The 23331-nt window shown below is 47.7% G+C and overlaps 1 protein-coding gene across 1 annotated transcript in view; it reads right to left on the reverse strand.

The window, feature by feature from the left end:
* Window positions 1-159: 159 nt before the first annotated feature.
* The window catches only part of supt20 (SPT20 homolog, SAGA complex component), a 30209-nt gene continuing 7037 nt past the window's right edge, over window positions 160-23331 (reverse strand). Inside the window, 12 exon segments of the mRNA XM_031808726.1 lie at window positions 160-254; window positions 2118-2221; window positions 3218-3512; window positions 7517-7723; window positions 8353-8461; window positions 9507-9621; window positions 10633-10665; window positions 11094-11263; window positions 11595-11666; window positions 12003-12059; window positions 22875-23008; window positions 23011-23030. Coding sequence (XP_031664586.1) covers window positions 229-254; window positions 2118-2221; window positions 3218-3512; window positions 7517-7723; window positions 8353-8461; window positions 9507-9621; window positions 10633-10665; window positions 11094-11263; window positions 11595-11666; window positions 12003-12059; window positions 22875-23008; window positions 23011-23030 — 1342 coding nt within the window. The 3' untranslated portion in view covers window positions 160-228.

Here is a 23331-nt window from a genome sequence, read left to right on the forward strand (position 1 = left end):
GAGGAGAGGAGGAGGGAGAGAGAGAGAGGAGGGGAGGAGGAGGGAGAGAGAGAGAGGAGGGGAGGAGGAGGGAAGAGGAGGGAGAGCGAGAGGAGGGAGAGGAGAGAGAGAGGAGGGGAGGAGGACGGAGAGAGAGAGAGCGAGAGAGGAGGAGGGAGAGAGAGAGAGAGGAGGAGGGGAGGAGGAGGAAGTGGTACCTGTAGCAGGTTGAGGGGTCTAAGGCCTGGACTAGTGTTTCAAACCAAATGGACTCCCTGGGGAACACAAACACACATGATGAGACAGCTGGCAGAGTGTATCCAGTCTCTGTGGTAGGCAGAGTGTTGTATCAGTCTCTGTGGTAGGCAGAGTGTTGTATCAGTCTCTGTGGTAGGCAGAGTGTTGTATCAGTCTCTGTGGTAGGCAGAGTGTTGTATCAGTCTCTGTGGTAGGCAGAGTGTTTGTATCAGTCTCTGTGGTAGGCAGAGTGTTGTATCAGTCTCTGTGGTAGGCAGAGTGTTGTATCAGTCTCTATGGTAGGCAGTGTGTATTATCCAGTCTCTGTGGTAGGCAGAGTGTATTATCCAGTCTCTGTGGTAGGCAGTGTGTATTATCCAGTCTCTGTGGTAGGCAGAGTGTATTATCCAGTCTCTGTGGTAGGCAGAGTGGTGTATCAGTCTCTGTGGTAGGCAGAGTGTTGTATCAGTCTCTGTGGTAGGCAGTGTTGTATCAGTCTCTGTGGTAGGCAGAGTGTTGTATCAGTCTCTGTGGTAGGCAGAGTGTTGTATCAGTATCTGTGGTAGGCAGAGTGTTGAATCAGTCTCTGTGGTAGGCAGAGTGTTGTATCAGTCTCTGTGGTAGGCAGAGTGTTGTATCAGTCTCTGTGGTAGGCAGAGTGTATTATCCAGTCTCTGTGGTAGGCAGAGTGTTGTATCAGTCTCTGTGGTAGGCAGAGTGTTGTATCAGTCTCTGTGGTAGACAGAGTGTTGTATCAGTCTCTGTGGTAGGCAGTGTTGTATCAGTCTCTGTGGTAGGCAGAGTGTGTTATCCAGTCTCTGTGGTAGGCGGAGTGTGGTATCAGTCTCTGTGGTAGGCAGAGTGTTGTATCAGTCTCTGTGGTAGGCAGAGTGTTGTATCAGTCTCTATGGTAGGCAGTGTGTATTATCCAGTCTCTGTGGTAGGCAGAGTGTATTATCCAGTCTCTGTGGTAGGCAGTGTGTATTATCCAGTCTCTGTGGTAGGCAGAGTGTATTATCCAGTCTCTGTGGTAGGCAGAGTGGTGTATCAGTCTCTGTGGTAGGCAGAGTGTTGTATCAGTCTCTGTGGTAGGCAGAGTGTTGTATCAGTCTCTGTGGTAGGCAGAGTGTTGTATCAGTATCTGTGGTAGGCAGAGTGTTGTATCAGTCTCTGTGGTAGGCAGAGTGTTGTATCAGTCTCTGTGGTAGGCAGTGTTGTATCAGTCTCTGTGGTAGGCAGAGTGTATTATCCAGTCTCTGTGGTAGGCAGAGTGTTGTATCAGTCTCTGTGGTAGGCAGAGTGTTGTATCAGTCTCTGTGGTAGGCAGAGTGTTGTATCAGTCTCTGTGGTAGGCAGTGTTGTATCAGTCTCTGTGGTAGGCAGAGTGTGTTATCCAGTCTCTGTGGTAGGCGGAGTGTGGTATCAGTCTCTGTGGTAGGCGGAGTGTGGTATCAGTCTCTGTGGTAGGCAGAGTGTTGTATCAGTCTCTGTGGTAGGCAGAGTGTTGTATCAGTCTCTGTGGTAGGCAGAGTGTTGTATCAGTCTCTGTGGTAGGCAGAGTGTTGTATCAGTCTCTGTGGTAGGCAGAGTGTTGTATCAGTCTCTGTGGTAGGCAGAGTGTTGTATCAGTCTCTGTGGTAGGCAGAGTGTTGTATCAGTCTCTGTGGTAGGCAGAGTGTTGTATCAGTCTCTGTGGTAGGCAGAGTGTTGTATCAGTCTCTGTGGTAGGCAGAGTGTTGTATCAGTCTCTGTGGTAGGCAGAGTGTTGTATCAGTCTCTGTGGTAGGCAGAGTGTTGTATCAGTCTCTGTGGTAGGCAGAGTGTTGTATCAGTCTCTGTGGTAGGCAGAGTGTTGTATCAGTCTCTGTGGTAGGCAGTGTATGTGTCTGTGTGTTTTATACCTGTTTGTGTGGTTGGTTGCATGGTAGGCATCAGTCCTCCTAGACCACTCAGGTTGAGACCAGGACCCAACATTTGACTAGAATTCATCAGAGTCTGGGGACTGCTGAGACACAAAGAGGAGAGAGAGAGAGAGCCACGGAGAGAGAGAGAGACAGTGAGACAGAGACACAGAGAGAGAGAGAGCGAGACAGAGAGAGAGAGAGACAGAGAGACACGGAAAGAGAGAGAGACACGGAGAGAGAGAGAGAGAGAGAGATAGAGAGACAAAAAAGAGGTCATGAGAAATGTCTTGGTTTAAAAGACCTTGAGGTGTATTCATAATATTTCAGAGATGAAGAAGAGGAAGAGAGGTTGCATTGTACCACCCTGAAGACCTACAGTGGGGCAAAAATGTATTTTGTCAGCCACCAATTGTGCAAGTTCTCCCACTTAAAAAGATGAGAGGCCTGTAATTTTCATCATAGGTACACTTCAACTATGACAGACAAAATGAGAAAAACAAATATTTTTTATGAATTTATTTGCAAATTATGGTGGAAAATAAGTATTTGCTCAGTGTGATTTTCTGGATTTTTTTTCTCATTTTGTCTGTCATAGTTGAAGTGTACCTATGATGAAAATTACAGGCCTCCCTCATCTTTTTAAGTGGGAGAACTTGCACAATTGGTGGCTGACTAAATACTTTTTTGCCCCACTGTATATGAGCAACGAGCAGGAAGAGAGAGGAGACCGATGGAGTACAGACTGCAAGTGACAGTCAGAGTGAGAGACGCTGCTTTAAGTCTGGTGTCTCCAGTCAGAAGCTTTACCAGACAGCTCCTCATGTCTACAGAGAAACAGAACCCTTACCAAAACCGAGAGAGGGAGATTGGTGCAGTGTTTTTCAAACCTCTTCCCAGGGACCCCCCACCCCCCCCCAGACGTTTCACAATGTTGTTGTAACCGTGAACTAGTTTACCTGATTCACCTAGTCAGACGCTGAATGATTAGTTGAGGAATGGAGTCAGGTTTCGCTAACTCTGGAATAGAATAAATCCATGGAAGAGTAGGGGATCCCCGAGGAGAGGATTAAGAACCACTAGACTACGTCAGTCCTTACCAGACAGATCCCACCACGTTGATGAAGTTGAGTCCAGCAGGGTTAGCCATGACCTGAGAGGAGCTGGTCCTTGTTGTGATGGAGGTTCCCATGGTGGGAAGAGGGATGGTCATGACAGGCAAAGCCTGGGACAGGGACAGCTGCTGCTGAGGGTACGGAGCCAGGAGGGCCTGGGGCTCCAGGGGGGTGGGGGTGACAGAGGACGGGAGGGGACAGAGGGAGAGGAGGGAGTCGGGGGGGTGAGGGGTGGAACATGGGGTGCTGGTGGGGGTGGAGGGTTTGGGGGTCCCCGATCCTGAGAGGTCAGAGACAAGACAGGGAGAGAAGAGAGAGTGGGGGGTCAGGGAGAGGAGAGGGGAGAGAAGAGAGAGTCAAGAAGATGAGTCAGAGGGAAGGGGGGGGGTCAGGGAGAGGGGAGAGAAGAGGGGGTCAGAGAAGGCATTTGCAGGGCACAGAGTCATTTTTTAAAGAAGATTGAGCTGTGTAAGGTAAGTGTAAGGGCCTGTTCCCAACGACAATATGGGACACCCAGTACAAAGACTCATGAGTCCATTCTTAATGGTGAATAACAGATGGCCATGAGGACCTTTATCCTTCTTCCACTTCCAGCAGGCATCAGATAATTCTACTTTCATTTTATTCCATATACTGGGAGTCCTAAGAACCCTGTTATTCCATATACTGGGAGTCCTATGAACCCTGTTATTCCATATACTGGGAGTCCTAAGAACCCTGTTATTCCATATACTGGGAGTCCCATGAACCCTGTTATTCCATATACTGGGAGTCATATGAACCCTGTTATTCCATATAAATGGGAGTCCCATGAACCCTGTTATTCCATATACTGGGAGTCCTATGAACCCTGTTATTCCATATACTGGGAGTCCTAAGAACCCTGTTATTCCATATACTGGGAGTCCTAAGAACCCTGTTATTCCATATACTGGGAGTCCCATGAACCCTGTTATTCCATATACTGGGAGTCATATGAACCCTGTTATTCCATATACTGGGAGTCATATGAACCCTGTTATTCCATATACTGGGAGTCCCATGAACCCTGTTATTCCATATACTGGGAGTCATATGAACCCTGTTATTCCATATACTGGGAGTCATATGAACCCTGTTATTCCATATACTGGGAGTCCTAAGAACCCTGTTATTCCATATACTGGGAGTCCTAAGAACCCTGTTATTCCATATACTGGGAGTCCCATGAACCCTGTTATTCCATATACTGGGAGTCATATGAACCCTGTTATTCCATATACTGGGAGTCATATGAACCCTGTTATTCCATATACTGGGAGTCCCATGAACCCTGTTATTCCATATACTGGGAGTCATATGAACCCTGTTATTCCATATACTGGGAGTCATATGAACCCTGTTATTCCATATACTGGGAGTCATATGAACCCTGTTATTCCATATACTGGGAGTCCTAAGAACCCTGTTATTCCATATACTGGGAGTCATCTGAACCCTGTTATTCCATATACTGGGAGTCCCATGAACCCTGTTATTCCCTATACTGGGAGTCCTATAAACCCTGTTATTCCATATACTGGGAGTCCTATGAACCCTGTTATTCCATATACTGGGAGTCCCATGAACCCTGTTATTCCATATACTGGGAGTCCTATGAAGCCTTTGCATATTCATATATTGCAGGTGAACAGTTGTCTTGCCTCGAGCACAGCCTTCGTCCAAGGTGATTTCTGGGCCTCTTCCCAGCTTCCCCTAATCAGAGCACTTGAGTAACGTGCAACATTGTAATGTATAACAGCATAATATGAAGAGATACATTGTTTAAGTCTTTCAGCAGGAGATTGTCCACTGGGATTTTTGTATTGGGTTATGTGGTTCTGGGGATTTTGTATTGGGTTATGTGGTTCTGGGGGTTTTGTATTGGGTTATGTGGTTCTGGGATTTTTGTATTGGGTTATGTGGTTCTGGGGTTTTTGTATTGGGTTTATGTGGTTCTGGGATTTTTGCTCACCGCTCTTTGGTCTTGGCCTTAGTGGAGTTTGGAGTGTGACTGTTTGAGGTTGTGGACAGGTGTCTTTTATACTGATAACAAGTTCAAACAGGTGCCATTAATACAGGTAACGAGTGGGGGACAGAGGAGCCTCTTAAAGAAGAAGTTACAGGTCTGTGAGAGCCAGAAATCTTGCTTGTTTGTAGGTGACCAAATACTTATTTTCCACCATAATTTGCACTATAAATTCATTAAAAATCCTACAATGTGATTTTCTGGATTTTTTCCCCCTCATTTTGTCTGTCATAGTTGAAGCTATGATGAAAATTACAGGCCTCTCTCATCTTTTTAAGTGGGAGAACTTGCACAATTGGTGGCTGACTAAATACTTTTTTTGCCCCACTGTATATAAATGCGACCAGGATACAGATCATTTTAATCAGATGAATTCTACCCAACCGTGATAATGGCAGGTCCATCCATCTGTCTAGGTCTTCCTTAACTGCCCCCGGTACAGGTACAAAGCTGCTGTTGGACAGGTTGAAGTTCTTAAAATGTTTTTACACCAAGATACACAAAAAAAAAACATTTTGTCCAATTGAACGTGAAGTCATTCGAACTGTTGTTGTCACTCAAGCTCCCTAGAGGGCATAGCTTCCCTAGAGGGCATAGCTTCTGACTTATTCAAATTTTGATTAGGCATGGGTCCCCATATCCTCAAAAGGGTATTACCCAGCGGCACCACCGAGAGCATCCGGAGTGGTTGCATCACCGCCTGGTATGGTAACCGCTCAGCATCCGACCGTAAGGCACTACAGAGGGGAGTGCGTACGGCCCAGTACATCACTGGGGCCAAGCTTCCTGGCATCCAGGACCTCTATACCAGGCGGTGTCAGAGGGAAGCCCAAAAAAATTGTCAGAGACTCCAATCACCCAAGTCATAGACTGTTCTCTCTGCTACCACACAGGAAGCGGTACCGGAGCGCCAAGTCTAGATCCAAGTCTCCTTAACATCTTCTACCCCCCAAGACATAAGACTGCTGAGCAATTAATCAAATGGCCACCGGACTATTTACATTGACACCCCCCTCCATTTGTTTTGTACACTGCTGCTACTCGCTGTTTAACTTCTATGCATAGTTAATTTACACCTACCTACATGTACAAATTACCTCAACTAACCTGTATCCCCACACACTGACTCGGTACCGGTACCCCCTGTATATAGCCTCCACATTGACTCTGTACCGGTACCCCCTGTATATAGCCTCCACATTGACTCTGTACCGGTACCCCCTGTATATAGCCTCCACATTGACTCAGTACTGGTACCCCCTGTATATAGCCTCCACATTGACTCTGTACTGGTACCCCCTGTATATAGCCTCCACATTGACTCTGTACTGGTACCCCCTGTATATAGTCTCCACATTGACTCTGTACTGGTACCCCCTGTATATAGCCTCCACATTGACTCTGTACCGGTACACCCTGTATATAGCCTCCACATTGACTCTGTACTGGTACCCCCTGTATATAGCCTCCACATTGACTCTGTACCGGTACACCCTGTATATAGCCTTGTATTGTTATTGTGTTACTTTTTACTTTAGTTTATTTGCTCAATATTTTCTTAACTCTTCTTGAACTGCACTGTTGGTTAAGGGCTTGTAAGTTTGGATTTCACGGTAAAGTCAACACTTGTTGTATTCAGCATTTCATGGTAAAGTTAGCATTTCACGGTAAAGTTAGCATTTCATGGTAAAGTTAGCATTTCACGGTAAAGTTAGCATTTCACGGTAAAGTCTATACTTGTTGTATTCAGCATTTCACGGTAAAGTTAGCATTTCACGGTAAAGTCTATACTTGTTGTATTCAGCATTTCACGGTAAAGTTAGCATTTCACAGTAAAGTTAACATTTCCCGGTAAAGTTAGCATTTCACTGTAAAGTTAACATTTCACGGTAAAGTCTACACTTGTTGTATTCGGCGCATGTGACTAAAAAAGTTTGATTTGATAAAAAGAGCTAAACCAATAGCAATGGGAATAGTTAAATGTCATCTGCATATAGAGACATAATGTGGGTTTCTTTTCCAATCTGACACTTGTCCTGGGTACGTATAGCCTCTGGCAGGGGCTCTAATACCAAGGCATGATAGACTGGCTGATCGACTGTTTGTCAGACCTTCCTGGGTACATATAGCCTCTGGCAGGGGCTCTAATACCAAGGCATGATAGACTGTTTGACAGACTGTTTGATAGACTGACTGACAGACTGATTGACAGACAGACAGACTGGCCAGGTACTCACTCTGTGTTGTCCCCATGGGAGATAGGGCTACCGGGGACAACAACCCCACCTGTCCTAACTGCCCCCCCAGCTGTAACCCCTGCCCCAGCTCCACAGAGTGCTTCCTACTCAGTGACTGGGGCTTGGCTGAGCCGGGGCCTGTTCCTGGGAGGGGCGTAGGACACTTAAGGAGACCACTGGTAGCCTGGGCTGAACTATACAGGTTACCTGGAGAGAGAGATATGGAGAGAGGAGGAGGTGGGGTGGAGGAGGGGAGAGAGAGAGAGAGGAAGCAGGGTGAGAGAGGGGGAGAGGAGGAGGTGGGGTGGAGGAGGGGAGGGAGAGGAGGAGGGGGGGGTGGAGGAGGGGAGGGAGAGGAGGAGGGGGGGGTGGAGGAGGGGAGGGAGAGGAAGCAGGGTGAGAGAGGGGGAGAGTAAGGGGGAGAGGAAAGAGAGATATGGAGAGAGGAGGAGGGGGGGTGGAGGAGGGGAGGGAGAGAGAGAGAGGAGGAGGTGGGGTGGAGGAGGGGAGGGAGAGAGAGAGGAGGAGGGGGGGTGGAGGAGGGAGAGGGAGAGGAAGCAGGGTGAGAGAGGGGGAGAGTAAGGGGGAGAGGAAAGAGAGATATGGAGAGAGGAGGAGGGGGGGTGGAGGAGGGGAGGGAGAGAGAGAGAGAGGAGGAGGTGGGGTGGAGGGGAGGGAGATGAAGCAGGGTGAGAGAGGGGGAGAGGAAGGGGGAGAGGTGAGAGAGAGAGAGAACAGGAGTTAGCACCAATCAGATGTGTGATTGGGGAGTGAACAACAACTTTGTGGAATGAGATGCAGCCCCAGACCTCCAGGCTGGTTAGAGAGTAGGTTACCCGTGGAGCTGCTGCCCGACGCGGAGGGTAGTTTGATAGGGGGAGGCCGGTGCTTCACCCCCTTCCCCAACACACCTGACGACTGAACCAGGGCTGATAGACCATCCGCCTGGGGACATACAACGGGCATTAGGTGAATCAACAACATCAACCAGCTCCGTCTCTATGCTTGGTGAGAGCCGCTTCTCTAGTGTGTCATGACTGTCCTTGTGAGGATCAGGTTTCAGTGGATCAGCTCTACAGAGATCTCTCTCTCTCTCTCCCGCGGGGGAGACGATTCCTTTTCCGGGGTCTAGTTTGAGTGATCTGAAAATCTGTGTTCTGATGAGTTTACCGCCAAAAACTACAACATCAAAACAATGGACAGCGAGACAATATATTTCATCCTACCAAATGTTGACAATGATGAGAGATGGGAACGTGGAAAATGAATGTCAATTTTGTGATGTCATTAAAAGTTGCATGAAGACATTGTAACGAAAACATGGTAACTTCAAGAGTTTTCATAACGGTGTATATCATGTTTACATACTTTACATTGTGTGGAAAATATCCAGGATAAAGAGAATGTTTTTTGTTGTTGTTGTTGTTGTGGTGACGATAAGATTGTGATTTTAGTTCTCTAAACGAGATCATAGTAAATTGTGATACCTTGCCTCGTAACTAGCCACACCCCCAGGGAACCCAGAGAGCGTGTCAGCAAGACATAAACACACCCCCTTTCTACCCGAGGGTATAAAGCATTTGGGTTAAGAGTGAACATATCAGACTAGAAGGGCCACAAGCTACAGCTGAGGTCTACGGTTAGGTCACGACCCTGAAACGCAACACGAGGTTGAAGAAGACAAAGGAACCTCTTCACAATCAATGCTACCGTTGTATTAGTCCGCTAGGGACTTGTATTATCGTTTAGCTTGTTAGTAAATAAATAATCAAAAACTTGTGTGGTACGGAATGATTAGTAAGTCAACAACGTTCAGAATGAGACTGATGTGAAGAAATTATTAATTGATGACTGATATGTCTACATAGTTACTTCGGGAAACAAACTTTTCCCGTGGTGCCCCAAATTCCTAACGAGTTAATTGTTACATAAATAACAGTCATCACATTAATGATATTCACGACAAGTGTGTGTGTTGTGGTACGCGTACCTCTGTCTCTCTGCTGGGTGAGAGCCGGTTCCGTCCCACGAATCCTGAGTTATGAGACATCTTCACCTGGCACTTCACGTCTGACTCATACACACCCTTATACTGGGACAGGAACCTAGAAACACACACACATCACATCTGACTCATACACACCCTTATACTGGGACAGGAACCTAGAAACACACACACATCACATCTGACTCATACACACCCTTGTCCCAGCAATACTGGGACAGGAACCTCGGAAAAGCATTTTTTTTTGTCAACAGCCTACAACACAGTCAACAGCCTACACTACAGTCAACCGCCTACAACACAGTCAACAACACAGTCAACCGCCTACAACACAGTCAACCGCCTACAACACAGTCAACCGCCTACACTACAGTCAACCGCCTACAACACAGTCAACAACACAGTCAACCGCCTACAACACAGTCAACCGCCTACAACACAGTCAACAACACAGTCAACAGCCTACAACACAGTCAACAGCCTACAACACAGTCAACAGCCTACAACATCATCAACAACAGTCAACCGCCTACAACACAGTCAACCGCCTACAACACAGTCAACTGCCTACAACACAGTCAACCGCCTACAACACAGTCAACCGCCTACATAACAACAGTCAGCAACAAAGTCAACAGCCTACAACACAGTCAACAACAGTACACAGCCAGCAATACAGTCAACAACAGTCAACCGCCTACAACACAGTCAACAGTCAGCAACACAGTCAACAGCCTACAACAGTCAACAACAGTCAACCGCCTACAACACAGTCAACAGTCAGCAACACAGTCAACAGTCAGCAACACAGTCAACAGCCTACAACAGTCAACACAGTCAACCATATGACTGGACAGATACCGATCCAATAACTGACTGAATAAGTGCCTATTGAAAGTTAAATGCGTTACTTTTTAGGTATTTTAACGGTCTGTAAATGTCTAATTGTTTGTAAAGTCTACCACCGTCTTTCAACGTAAACTGTGAAGTATTTTGTCTGTCTGTTTTCGACCCCAGGAAGACGAGCCTTTTTCCATTGGGATCCTAATCAAACAGCCGACAGCACAGAACACATGTTCAGAAAGGACACAGTCACTGTTGGTCCACTTACCGACTGGCATCTATCTTTGAGCCTATTAGGAAACTGGTGGGGAAAAAGACAAGAAAAAAACAATATAAGTTAAAATATTCTGTTTCTAGAATGTTACATTAAAATGTCCTCTGCCGCGCTACTGTCCTAATTGCCAACCCCCCCCTCCCCACGATGGGTGTAGGATCCGGAGATAATTGCCGAACTCCTCAGCCCCCCACCCCTCCCCACGATGGGTGTAGGATCTGAAGGTCGCTGCTGTCCTCCTCAGCCCCCCCTCCTTACGATGGGTGTAGGATCTGAAGATAATTGCCGAACTCCTCAGCCCCCCTAGATCCCCCCTCCCCCCTCCTTACGATGGGTGTAGGATCTGAAGGTCGCTGCTGTCCTCCTCAGCCCCCCCCCTCACGATGGGTGTAGGATCTGAAGATAATTGCCGAACTCCTCAGCCCCCCTAGATCCCCCCCTTCCCCCCTCCTTACGATGGGTGTAGGATCTGAAGGTCGCTGCTGTCCTCCTCAGCTTTGGGTTGTTTGTCGCAGTAGATTTTTCCGTAGACCAGAGGGTCGCCCACCGACTGGAAGATGGACACCTTGGTCCTCTGGGTCTTACCCCCAACCTCACACTCAAACGTATAGTCATCTATCACTTCCTGTTACGGGGGAAGAGAACAGGTGTGACACAAGGAAGTTTTTAAAAAAGAGACACTTTGGTCCTCTGGGTCTTGCCCCCCCCACCTCACACTCAAACGTATAATCATCTTATCACTTCCTGTTATCACTTCCTGTTCCTTGTGTGACACCAGGAAGTGAGGAGAAACCTTGGTCCTCTGGTACCGTTTTTTGATCAAAGCTGACAGGAAACACATCTTCTGTGATAAAATGGGATTTTGCAGCAGCTTGTTGGGATCTTTGAGATGATACCAGTATTACTTAGATCTGTAACAGGGGGAAGATAAAGAGTGTGACACCAGGAAGTCTTACCTCTGCAGGCCATACAGTGGGTTGAGATTCCTCCAGCTTCACAGACTTCTCCACCACTGCGTATTTCTCCACCTGGGAAAAACAGAGAAAGTCTGAGTACAAAGACCAAACGGTTCATTTAAGGGTTGGGATTCATTTCAATTGAAGTCAGTCCATTCAAGAAGTAAACTGAAATTTCCAATTCAATAATTGAAAAAAGGGGAATCTATTTACAAATTACTTCTGAGTGAACTGAAAAAGAGAAAAGGTATTTTATGTCAAAAGTTTTTAAATTCAAATCACTTCCTGAATTGACTGAGTTCAATTGGTATTGACCCCAACCCTGGTCCATATCTTAAGAGTACCAGTCACTGACTGACAGACAGGTTGGGGTGTTTGACAAGGAGAGAGAGAGAGAGTGTGACTTACATCAATCTCCTTGGGGACAGTCAGCTGGCAGTTGCTCTGCTTCCACATGTCCACACACTGTAAATGACAAAAGAACAGAGGAGAGCGATCAGTCTGGTAGTGTGGTCTATCTAGAGGTGGTCTATCTAGAGGTGGTCTATCTAGAGGCGGTCTATCTAGAGGCAGTCTATCTAGAGGTGGTCTATCTAGAGGTGGTCTATCTAGAGGTGGTCTATCTAGAGGTGGTCTATCTAGAGGTGGTAGTGTGGTCTATCTAGAGGTGGTCTATCTAGAGGTGGTCTATCTAGAGGTGGTAGTGTGGTCTATCTAGAGGTGGTCTATCTAGAGGTGGTAGTGTGGTCTATCTAGAGGTGGTCTATCTAGAGGTGGTCTATCTAGAGGTGGTCTATCAAGAGGTGGTAGTGTGGTCTATCTAGAGGTGGTCTATCTAGAGGTGGTCTATCTAGAGGTGGTAGTGTGGTCTATCTAGAGGTGGTCTATCTAGAGGTGGTAGTGTGGTCCATCTAGAGGTGGTCTATCTAGAGGTGGTCCATCTAGAGGTGGTCTATCTAGAGGTGGTCTATCTAGAGGTGGTAGTGTGGTCTATCTAGAGGTGGTCTATCTAGAGGTGGTCTATCTAGAGGTGGTAGTGTGGTCCATCTAGAGGTGGTCTATCTAGAGGTGGTCCATCTAGAGGTGGTCTATCTAGAGGTGGTAGTGTGGTCTATCTAGAGGCGGTCTATCTAGAGGTGGTCTATCTAGAGGTGGTAGTGTGGTCTATCTAGAGGTGGTCTATCTAGAGGTGGTCTATCTAGAGGTGGTCTATCTAGAGGTGGTCTATCTAGAGGTGGTCCATCTAGAGGTGGTCTATCTAGAGGTGGTAGTGTGGTCTATCTAGAGGTGGTCTATCTAGAGGTGGTCTATCTAGAGGTGGTCTATCTCGAGGTGGTCTATCTAGAGGTGGTCTATCTAGAGGTGGTAGTGTGGTCTATCTAGAGGTGGTCTATCTCGAGGTGGTCTATCTAGAGGTGGTCTATCTAGAGGTAGTCTATCTAGAGGTGGTCTATCTAGAGGTGGTCTATCTAGAGGTGGTAGTGTGGTCTATCTAGAGGTGGTCTATCTGGAGATGGTAGTGTGGTCTATCTAGAGGTGGTCTATCTAGAGGTGGTCTATCTAGAGGCGGTCTATCTAGAGGCAGTCTATCTAGAGGTGGTCTATCTAGAGGTGGTCTATCTAGAGGTGGTCTATCTAGAGGTGGTAGTGTGGTCTATCTAGAGGTGGTCTATCTAGAGGTGGTCTATCTAGAGGTGGTAGTGTGGTCTATCTAGAGGTGGTCTATCTAGAGGTGGTAGTGTGGTCTATCTAGAGGTGGTCTATCTAGAGGTGGTCTATCTAGAGGTGGTCTATCAAGAGGTGGTAGTGTGGTCTATCTAGAGGTGGTCTATCTAGAGGTGGTCTATCTAGAGGTGGTAGTGTGGTCTATCTAGAGGTGGTCTATCTAGAGGTGGTAGTGTGGTCCATCTAGAGGTGGTCTATCTAGAGGTGGTCCATCTAGAGGTGGTCTATCTAGAGGTGGTCTATCTAGAGGTGGTAGTGTGGTCTATCTAGAGGTGGTCTATCTAGAGGTGGTCTATCTAGAGGTGATAGTGTGGTCCATCTAGAGGTGGTCTATCTAGAGGTGGTCCATCTAGAGGTGGTCTATCTAGAGGTGGTAGTGTGGTCTATCTAGAGGCGGTCTATCTAGAGGTGGTCTATCTAGAGGTGGTAGTGTGGTCTATCTAGAGGTGGTCTATCTAGAGGTGGTCTATCTAGAGGTGGTCTATCTAGAGGTGGTCTATCTAGAGGTGGTCCATCTAGAGGTGGTCTATCTAGAGGTGGTAGTGTGGTCTATCTAGAGGTGGTCTATCTAGAGGTGGTCTATCTAGAGGTGGTCTATCTCGAGGTGGTCTATCTAGAGGTGGTCTATCTAGAGGTGGTAGTGTGGTCTATCTAGAGGTGGTCTATCTCGAGGTGGTCTATCTAGAGGTGGTCTATCTAGAGGTAGTCTATCTAGAGGTGGTCTATCTAGAGGTGGTCTATCTAGAGGTGGTAGTGTGGTCTATCTAGAGGTGGTCTATCTAGAGGTGGTAGTGTGGTCTATCTAGAGGTGGTCTATCTAGAGGTGATCCATCTAGAGGTGGTCTATCTAGAGGTGGTCTATCTAGAGGTGGTCTATCTAGAGGTGGTAGTGTGGTCTATCTAGAGGTGGTCTATCTAGAGGTGGTCCATCTAGAGGTGGTCTATCTAGAGGTGGTCTATCTAGAGGTGGTAGTGTGGTCTATCTAGAGGTGGTCTATCTAGAGGTGGTCTATCTAGAGGTGGTAGTGTGGTCCATCTAGAGGTGGTCCATCTAGAGGTGGTCCATCTAGAGGTGGTCTATCTAGAGGTGGTCTATCTAGAGGTGGTAGTGTGGTCTATCTAGAGGTGGTCTATCTAGAGGTGGTCTATCTAGAGGTGGTCTATCTAGAGGTGGTAGTGTGGTCTATCTAGAGGTGGTCTATCTAGAGGTGGTCTATCTAGAGCTGGTCTATCTAGAGGTGGTAATGTGGTCTATCTAGAGGTGGTCTATCTAGAGGTGGTAGTGTGGTCTATCTAGAGGTGGTCTATCTAGAGGTGGTCCTTCTAGAGGTGGTCTATCTAGAGGTGGTCTATCTAGAGGTGGTCTATCTAGAGGTGGTAGTGTGGTCTATCTAGAGGTGGTCTATCTAGAGGTGGTCCATCTAGAGGTGGTCTATCTAGAGGTGGTCTATCTAGAGGTGGTAGTGTGGTCTATCTAGAGGTGGTCTATCTAGAGGTGGTCTATCTAGAGGTGGTAGTGTGGTCCATCTAGAGGTGGTCCATCTAGAGGTGGTAGTGTGGTCCATCTAGAGGTGGTCCATCTAGAGGTGGTCTATCTAGAGGTGGTCCATCTAGAGGTGGTCTATCTAGAGGTGGTAGTGTGGTCTATCTAGAGGCGGTCTATCTAGAGGTGGTCTATCTAGAGGTGGTAGTGTGGTCCATCTAGAGGTGGTCCATCTAGAGGTGGTCCATCTAGAGGTGGTCTATCTAGAGGTGGTCTATCTAGAGGTGGTAGTGTGGTCCATCTAGAGGTGGTCTATCTAGAGGTGGTCCATCTAGAGGTGGTCCATCTAGAGGTGGTCTATCTAGAGGTGGTAGAGGTGGTCTATCTAGAGGTGGTCTATCTAGAGGTGGTAGTGTGGTCTATCTAGAGGTGGTCTATCTCGAGGTGGTCTATCTCGAGGTGGTCTATCTCGAGGTGGTCTATCTAGAGGTGGTAGTGTGGTCTATCTAGAGGTGGTCTATCTAGAGGTGGTCTATCTAGAGGTGGTCTATCTAGAGGTGGTCTATCTCGAGGTGGTCTATCTAGAGGTGGTAGAGGTGGTCTATCTAGAGGTGGTAGTGTGGTCTATCTAGAGGTGGTAGTGTGGTCTATCTAGAGGTGGTAGTGTGGTCTATCTAGAGGTGGTCTATCTAGAGGTGGTCTATCTAGAGGTGGTAGAGGTGGTCTATCTATAAGTGGTAGTGTGGTCTATCTAGAGGTGGTAGTGTGGTCTATCTAGAGGTGGTAGTGTGGTCTATCTAGAGGTGGTCTATCTAGAGGTGGTCTATCTAGAGGCGGGTAGTGTGGTCTATCTAGAGGTGGTCTATCTAGAGGTGGTAGTGTGGTCCATCTAGAGGTGGTCTATCTAGAGGTGGTCTATCTAGAGGGTGGTAGTGTGGTCTATCTAGAGGTGGTAGTGTGGTCTATCTAGAGGTGGTCTATCTAGAGGTGGTAGTGTGGTCTATCTAGAGGTGGTCTATCTAGAGGCGGTCTATCTAGAGGCGGTCTATCTAGAGGTGGTAGTGTGGTTTATTTAGAGGTGGTCTATCTAGAGGTGGTCTATCTAGAGGTGTCTATCTCGAGGTGGTCTATCTAGAGGTGGTCTATCTAGAGGTGGGTAGTGTGGTCTATCTAGAGGTGGTCTATCTCGAGGTGGTCTATCTAGAGGGTGGTCTATCTAGAGGGGTGGTAGTGTGGTCTATCTAGAGGTGGTCTATCTAGAGGTGGTCTATCTAGAGGTGGTAGGTGTGGTCTATCTAGAGGTGGTCTATCTAGAGGTGGTCTATCTAGAGGTGGTAGTGTGGTCTATCTAGAGGTGGTCTATCTAGAGGTGGTCTATCTAGAGGTGGTCTATCTAGAGCTGGTCTATCTAGAGGTGGTAATGTGGTCTATCTAGAGGTGGTCTATCTAGAGGTGGTAGTGTGGTCCTATCTAGAGGTGGGTCTATCTAGAGGTGGTCCATCTAGAGGTGGTCTATCTAGAGGTGGTCCTATCTAGAGGTGGTAGTGTGGTCTATATAGAGGTGGGTCTATCTAGAGGTGGTCCTATCTAGAGGTGGTCTATCTAGAGGTGGTAGTGTGGGTCCATCTAGAGGTGGTCCATCTAGAGGTGGTCCATCTAGAGGTGGTCATCTAGAGGTGGCTATCTAGAGGTGGTAGTGTGGTCCATCTAGAGGTGGTCTATCTAGAGGTGGTCCATCTAGAGGTGGTCTATCTAGAGGTGGTAGTGTGGTCTATCTAGAGGCGGTCTATCTAGAGGTGGTAGTGTGGTCCATCTAGAGGTGGTCCATCTAGAGGTGGTCCATCTAGAGGTGGTCTATCTAGAGGCGGTCTATCTAGAGGTGGTAGTGTGGTTTATTTAGAGGTGGTCTATCTAGAGGTGGTCTATCTAGAGGTGGTCTATCTCGAGGTGGTCTATCTAGAGGTGGTCTATCTAGAGGTGGTAGTGTGGTCTATCTAGAGGTGGTCTATCTCGAGGTGGTCTATCTAGAGGTGGTCTATCTAGAGGTGGTAGTGTGGTCTATCTAGAGGTGGTCTATCTAGAGGTGGTCTATCTAGAGGTGGTAGTGTGGTCTATCTAGAGGTGGTCTATCTAGAGGTGGTCTATCTAGAGGTGGTAGTGTGGTCTATCTAGAGGTGGTCTATCTAGAGGTGGTCTATCTAGAGGTGGTCTATCTAGAGCTGGTCTATCTAGAGGTGGTAATGTGGTCTATCTAGAGGTGGTCTATCTAGAGGTGGTAGTGTGGTCTATCTAGAGGTGGTCTATCTAGAGGTGGTCCATCTAGAGGTGGTCTATCTAGAGGTGGTCTATCTAGAGGTGGTAGTGTGGTCTATATAGAGGTGGTCTATCTAGAGGTGGTCTATCTAGAGGTGGTCTATCTAGAGGTGGTAGTGTGGTCCATCTAGAGGTGGTCCATCTAGAGGTGGTCCATCTAGAGGTGGTCCATCTAGAGGTGGTCTATCTAGAGGTGGTAGTGTGGTCCATCTAGAGGTGGTCTATCTAGAGGTGGTCCATCTAGAGGTGGTCTATCTAGAGGTGGTAGTGTGGTCTATCTAGAGGCGGTCTATCTAGAGGTGGTAGTGTGGTCCATCTAGAGGTGGTCCATCTAGAGGTGGTCCATCTAGAGGTGGTCTATCTAGAGGTGGTCTATCTAGAGATGGTAGTGTGGTCCATCTAGAGGTTGTCTATCTAGAGGTGGTCCATCTAGAGGTGGTCTATCTAGAGGTGGTAGAGGTGGTCTATCTAGAGGTGGTCTATCTAGAGGTGGTAGAGGTGGTCTATCTCGAGGTGGTCTATCTCGAGGTGGTCTATCTCGAGGTGGTCTATCTCGAGGGTGGTCTATCTAGAGGTGGTAGTGTGGTCTATCTAGAGGTGGTCTATCTCGAGGTGGTCTATCTAGAGGTGGTCTATCTCGAGGTGGTCTATCTAGAGGTGGTAGAGGTGGTCTATCTAGAGGTGGTAGTGTGGTCTATCTAGAGGTGGTAGTGTGGTCTATCTAGAGGTGGTAGTGTGGTCTATCTAGAGGTGGTCTATCTAGAGGTGGTCTATCTAGAGGCGGTAGTGTGGTCTATCTAGAGGTGGTCTATCTAGAGGTGGTAGTGTGGTCCATCTAGAGGTGGTCTATCTAGAGGTGGTCTATCTAGAGGTGGTAGTGTGGTCTATCTAGAGGTGGTTAGTGTGGTCTATCTAGAGGTGGTCTATCTAGAGGTGGTAAGTGTGGTCTATCTAGAGGTGGTCTATCTAGAGGCGGTCTATCTAGAGGCGGTCTATCTAGAGGTGGTAGTGTGGTTTATTTAGAGGTGGTCTATCTAGAGGCGGTCTATCTAGAGGTGGTAGTGTGGTCTATCTAGAGGTGGTAGTGGTGGTCTATCTAGAGGTGGTAGTGTGGTCTATCTAGAGGTGGTAGTGTGGTCTATCTAGAGGTGGGTCTATCTAGAGGTGGTCTATCTAGAGGTGGTAGTGTGGTCCATCTAGAGGTGGTCTATCTAGAGGTGGTAGTGTGGTCTATCTAGAGGTGGTAGTGTGGTCAATCTAGAGGTGGTCTATCTAGAGGTGGTCTATCTAGAGGTGGTAGTGTGGTCTATCTAGAGGTGGTAGTGTGGTCATCTAGAGGTGGTCTATCTAGAGGTGGTCTATCTAGAGGTGGTAGTGTGGTCTATCTAGAGGTGGTCTATCTAGAGGTGGTCTATCTAGAGGTGGTAGTGTGGTCTATCTAGAGGTGGTCTATCTAGAGGTGGTCCATCTAGAGGTGGTCTATCTAGAGGTGGTCTATCTAGAGGTGGTAGTGTGGTCTATCTAGAGGTGGTCTATCTAGAGGTGGTCTATCTAGAGGTGGTAGTGTGGTCCATCTAGAGGTGGTCCATCTAGAGGTGGTCCATCTAGAGGTGGTCTATCTAGAGGTGGTAGTGTGGTCTATCTAGAGGTGGTCTATCTAGAGGTGGTCTATCTAGAGGTGGGTAGTGTGGTCTATTAGAGGTGGTCTATCTAGAGGTGGTCTATCTAGAGGTGGTCTATCTAGAGGTGGTAATGTGGTCTATCTAGAGGTGGTCTTCTAGAGGTTTGGTAGTGTGGTCTATCTAGAGGTGGTCTTCTAGAGGTGGTCCATCTAGAGGTGGTCTATCTAGAGGTGGTCTATCAAGAGGTGGTCTATCTAGAGGTGGTAGTGTGGTCTATCTAGAGGTGGTCTATCTAGAGGTGGTCCATCTAGAGGGTGGTCTATCTAGAGGTGGTCTATCTAGAGGTGGTAGTGTGGTCTATCTAGAGGGGTCTATCTAGAGGGTGGTCTATCTAGAGGTGTAGTGTGTCCATCTAGAGGTGGTCCATCTAGAGGTGGTCCATCTAGAGGTGGTCTATCTAGAGGTGGTAGTGTGGTCCATCTAGAGGTGGTCCATCTAGAGGTGGTCTATCTAGAGGTGGTCCATCTAGAGGTGGTCTATCTAGAGGTGGTCGTGTGGTCTATCTAGAGGCGGGTCTATCTAGAGGTGGTCTATCTAGAGGTGGTAGTGTGGTCCATCTAGAGGTGGTCCATCTAGAGGTGGTCCATCTAGAGGTGGTCTATCTAGAGGTGGTCTATCTAGAGGTGGTAGTGTGGTCCATCTAGAGGTGGTCTATCTAGAGGTGGTCCATCTAGAGGTGGTCCATCTAGAGGTGGTCCATCTAGAGGTGTCCATCTAGAGGTGGTCCATCTAGAGGTGGTCCATGCTAGAGGTGGTCATATCTAGAGGTGGTAGAGGTGGTCTATCTAGAGGTGGTAGAGGTTGGTCTATCTCGAGGTGGTCTATCTCGAGGTGGTCTATCTCGAGGTGGTCTATCTCGAGGTGGTCTATCTAGAGGTGGTAGTGTGGTCTATCTAGAGGTGGTCTATCTAGAGGTGGTCTATTAGAGGTGGTCTATCTCGAGGTGGTCTATCTAGAGGTGGTAGAGGTGGTCTATCTAGAGGTGGTAGTGTGGTCTATCTAGAGGTGGTAGTGTGGTCTATCTAGAGGTGGTAGTGTGGTCTATCTAGAGGTGGTCTATCTAAGAGGTGGTCTATCTAGAGGTGTAGAGGTGGTCTATCTATAAGTGGTAGTGTGGTCTATCTAGAGGTGGTAGTGTGGTCTATCTAGAGGTGGTAGTGTGGTCTATCTAGAGGTGGTAGTGTGGTCTATCTAGAGGTGGTCTATCTAGAGGTGGTCTATCTAGAGGCGGTAGTGTGGTCTATCTAGAGGTGGTCTATCTAGAGGTGGTAGTGTGGTCCATCTAGAGGTGGTCTATCTAGAGGTGGTCTATCTAGAGGTGGTAGTGTGGTCTATCTAGAGGTGGTAGTGTGGTCTATCTAGAGGTGGTCTATCTAGAGGTGGTAGTGTGGTCTATCTAGAGGTGGTCTATCTAGAGGCGGTCTATCTAGAGGCGGTCTATCTAGAGGTGGTAGTGTGGTTTATTTAGAGGTGGTCTATCTAGAGGTGGTCTATCTAGAGGTGGTCTATCTCGAGGTGGTCTATCTAGAGGTGGTCTATCTAGAGGTGGTAGTGTGGTCTATCTAGAGGTGGTCTATCTCGAGGTGGTCTATCTAGAGGTGGTCTATCTAGAGGTGGTCTATCTAGAGGTGGTAGTGTGGTCTATCTAGAGGTGGTCTATCTAGAGGTGGTAGTGTGGTCTATCTAGAGGTGGTCTATCTAGAGGTGGTCTATCTAGAGGTGGTAGTGTGGTCTATCTAGAGGTGGTCTATCTAGAGGTGGTCTATCTAGAAGCTGGTCTATCTAGAGGTGGTAATGTGGTCTATCTAGAGGTGGTCTATCTAGAGGTGGTAGTGTGGTCTATCTAGAGGTGGTCTATCTAGAGGTGGTCCATCTAGAGGTGGTCTATCTAGAGGTGGTCTATCTAGAGGTGGTAGTGTTGTCTATCTAGAGGTGGTCTATCTAGAGGTGGTCTATCTAGAGGTGGTCTATCTAGAGGTGGTCTATCTAGAGGTGGTAGTGTGGTCCATCTAGAGGTGGTCCATCTAGAGGTGGTCCATCTAGAGGTGGTCCATCTAGAGGTGGTCTATCTAGAGGTGGTAGTGTGGTCCATCTAGAGGTGGTCTATCTAGAGGTGGTCTATCTAGAGATGGTAGTGTGGTCCATCTAGAGGTGGTCTATCTAGAGGTGGTCCATCTAGAGGTGGTCTATCTAGAGGTGGTAGAGGTGGTCTATCTAGAGGTGGTCTATCTAGAGGTGGTAGAGGTGGTCTATCTAGAGGTTGTCTATCTCGAGGTGGTCTATCTCGAGGTGGTCTATCTCGAGTGGTCTATCTCGAGGTGGTTCTATCTAGAGGTGGTCTATCTAGAGGTGGTAGTGTGGTCTATCTAGAGGTGGTCTATCTCGAGGTGGTCTATCTCGAGGTGGTCTATCTAGAGGTGGTAGAGGTGGTCTATCTAGAGGTGGTAGTGTGGTCTATCTAGAGGTGGTAGTGTGGTCTATCTAGAGGTGGTAGTGTGGTCTATCTAGAGGTGGTAGTGTGGTCTATCTAGAGGTGGTCTATCTAGAGGTGGTAGAGGTGGTCTATCTAGAAGTGGTAGTGTGGTCTATCTAGAGGTGGTAGTGTGGTCTATCTAGAGGTGGTAGTGTGGTCTATCTAGAGGTGGTCTATCTAGAGGTGGTCTATCTAGAGGCGGTAGTGTGGTCTATCTAGAGGTGGTCTATCTAGAGGTGGTAGTGTGGTCCATCTAGAGGTGGTCTATCTAGAGGTGGTCTATCTAGAGGTGGTAGTGTGGTCTATCTAGAGGTGGTAGTGTGGTCTATCTAGAGGTGGTCTATCTAGAGGTGGTAGTGTGGTCTATCTAGAGGTGGTCTATCTAGAGGCGGTCTATCTAGAGGCGGTCTATCTAGAGGTGGTAGTGTGGTTTATTTAGAGGTGGTCTATCTAGAGGCGGTCTATCTAGAGGTGGTAGTGTGGTCTATCTAGAGGTGGTAGTGTGGTCTATCTAGAGGTGGTAGTGTGGTCTATCTAGAGGTGGTAGTGTGGTCTATCTAGAGGTGGTAGTGTGGTCTATCTAGAGGTGGTCTATCTAGAGGTGGTCTATCTAGAGGTGGTAGTGTGGTCCATCTAGAGGTGGTCTATCTAGAGGTGGTAGTGTGGTCAATCTAGAGGTGGTCTATCTAGAGGTGGTCTATCTAGAGGTGGTAGTGTGGTCTATCTAGAGGTGGTAGTGTGGTCAATCTAGAGGTGGTCTATCTAGAGGTGGTCTATCTAGAGGTGGTCTATCTAGAGGTGGTAGTGTGGTCTATCTAGAGGTGGTCTATCTAGAGGCAGTCTATCTAGAGGCGGTCTATCTAGAGGTGGTAGTGTGGTTTATTTAGAGGTGGTCTATCTAGAGGCGGTCTATCTAGAGGTAGGAGTGTGGTCTATTTAGAGGTGGTCTATCTAGAGGTGGTCTATCTAGAGGCAGTCTATCTAGAGGTGGTCTATCTAGAGGTGTAGTGTGGTCTATCTAGAGGTGGTCTATCTAGAGGTGGTCTATCTAGAGGTGGTCTATCTACAGCGGTCTATCTAGAGGCGGTCTATCTACAGGTGTCAGTGTACAGGTGGTCTATCTACAGGTGTCAGTGTACAGGTGGTCTATCTACAGGTGCCAGTGTACAGGTGGTCTATCTACAGGTGTCAGTGTACAGGTGGTCTATCTACAGGTGTCAGTGTACAGGTGGTCTATCTACAGGTGTCAGTGTACAGGTGGTCTATCTAGAGGTGGTCTATCTAGAGGTGGTCTATCTACAGGTGGCAGTGTACAGGTGGTCTATCTTGAGGTGGTCTATTTAGAGGTGGTCTATCTAGAGGTGGTAGAGGTGGTCTATCTAGAGGTGGTCTATCTAGAGGTGGCAGTGTACAGGTGGTCTATCTAGAGGTGGTAGAGGTGGTCTATCTAGAGGTGGTCTATCTAGAGGTGGTCTATCTACAGGTGGCAGTGTACAGGTGGGTCTATCTACAGGTGGCAGTGTACAGGTGGTCTATCTAGAGGTGGTCTATCTAGAGGTGGTCTATCTAGAGGTGGCAGTGTACAGAGTGTAATGTGATCTCACGTTTCCGGCCTTGGAGATCTTCAGGTCTATCGAGGGGGCCGGCTTCCTCTCCTTCCTCCTCTGCAGGTAGTCATAGAGACGCAGCTGGGGGGGCATGGGCAGGTAGGACAGCTCCTGCTGACGGTTCAACGCCGCCGAGAGTGACGCTTAAAACAACTACGGAGAGAGGAGAAAACAGGTCTCTGTGTGTCTCATAGCGTGTTTTTAGGTATCTCTCTGTGTGTTTGTAGGTCTCTCTCTGTGTGTTGTTTGCGGGTCTCTCTCTGTGTGTGTTTGCGGGTCTCTCTCTCTCTGTGTGTTTGCGGGTCTCTCTCTCTCTGTGTGTTTGCGGGTCTCTCTCTGTGTGTTTGCGGGTCTCTCTTTCTCTGTGTGTTTGCGGATCTCTCTCTCTCTCTGTGTTTGCGGGTCTCTCTCTCTCTGTGTTTGCGGGTCTCTCTCTCTCTGTGTGTTTGCGGGT

Source organism: Oncorhynchus kisutch, linkage group LG29, assembly GCF_002021735.2.
Source record: "Oncorhynchus kisutch isolate 150728-3 linkage group LG29, Okis_V2, whole genome shotgun sequence".
In the NCBI taxonomy this organism is placed as follows: domain Eukaryota; kingdom Metazoa; phylum Chordata; class Actinopteri; order Salmoniformes; family Salmonidae; genus Oncorhynchus; species Oncorhynchus kisutch.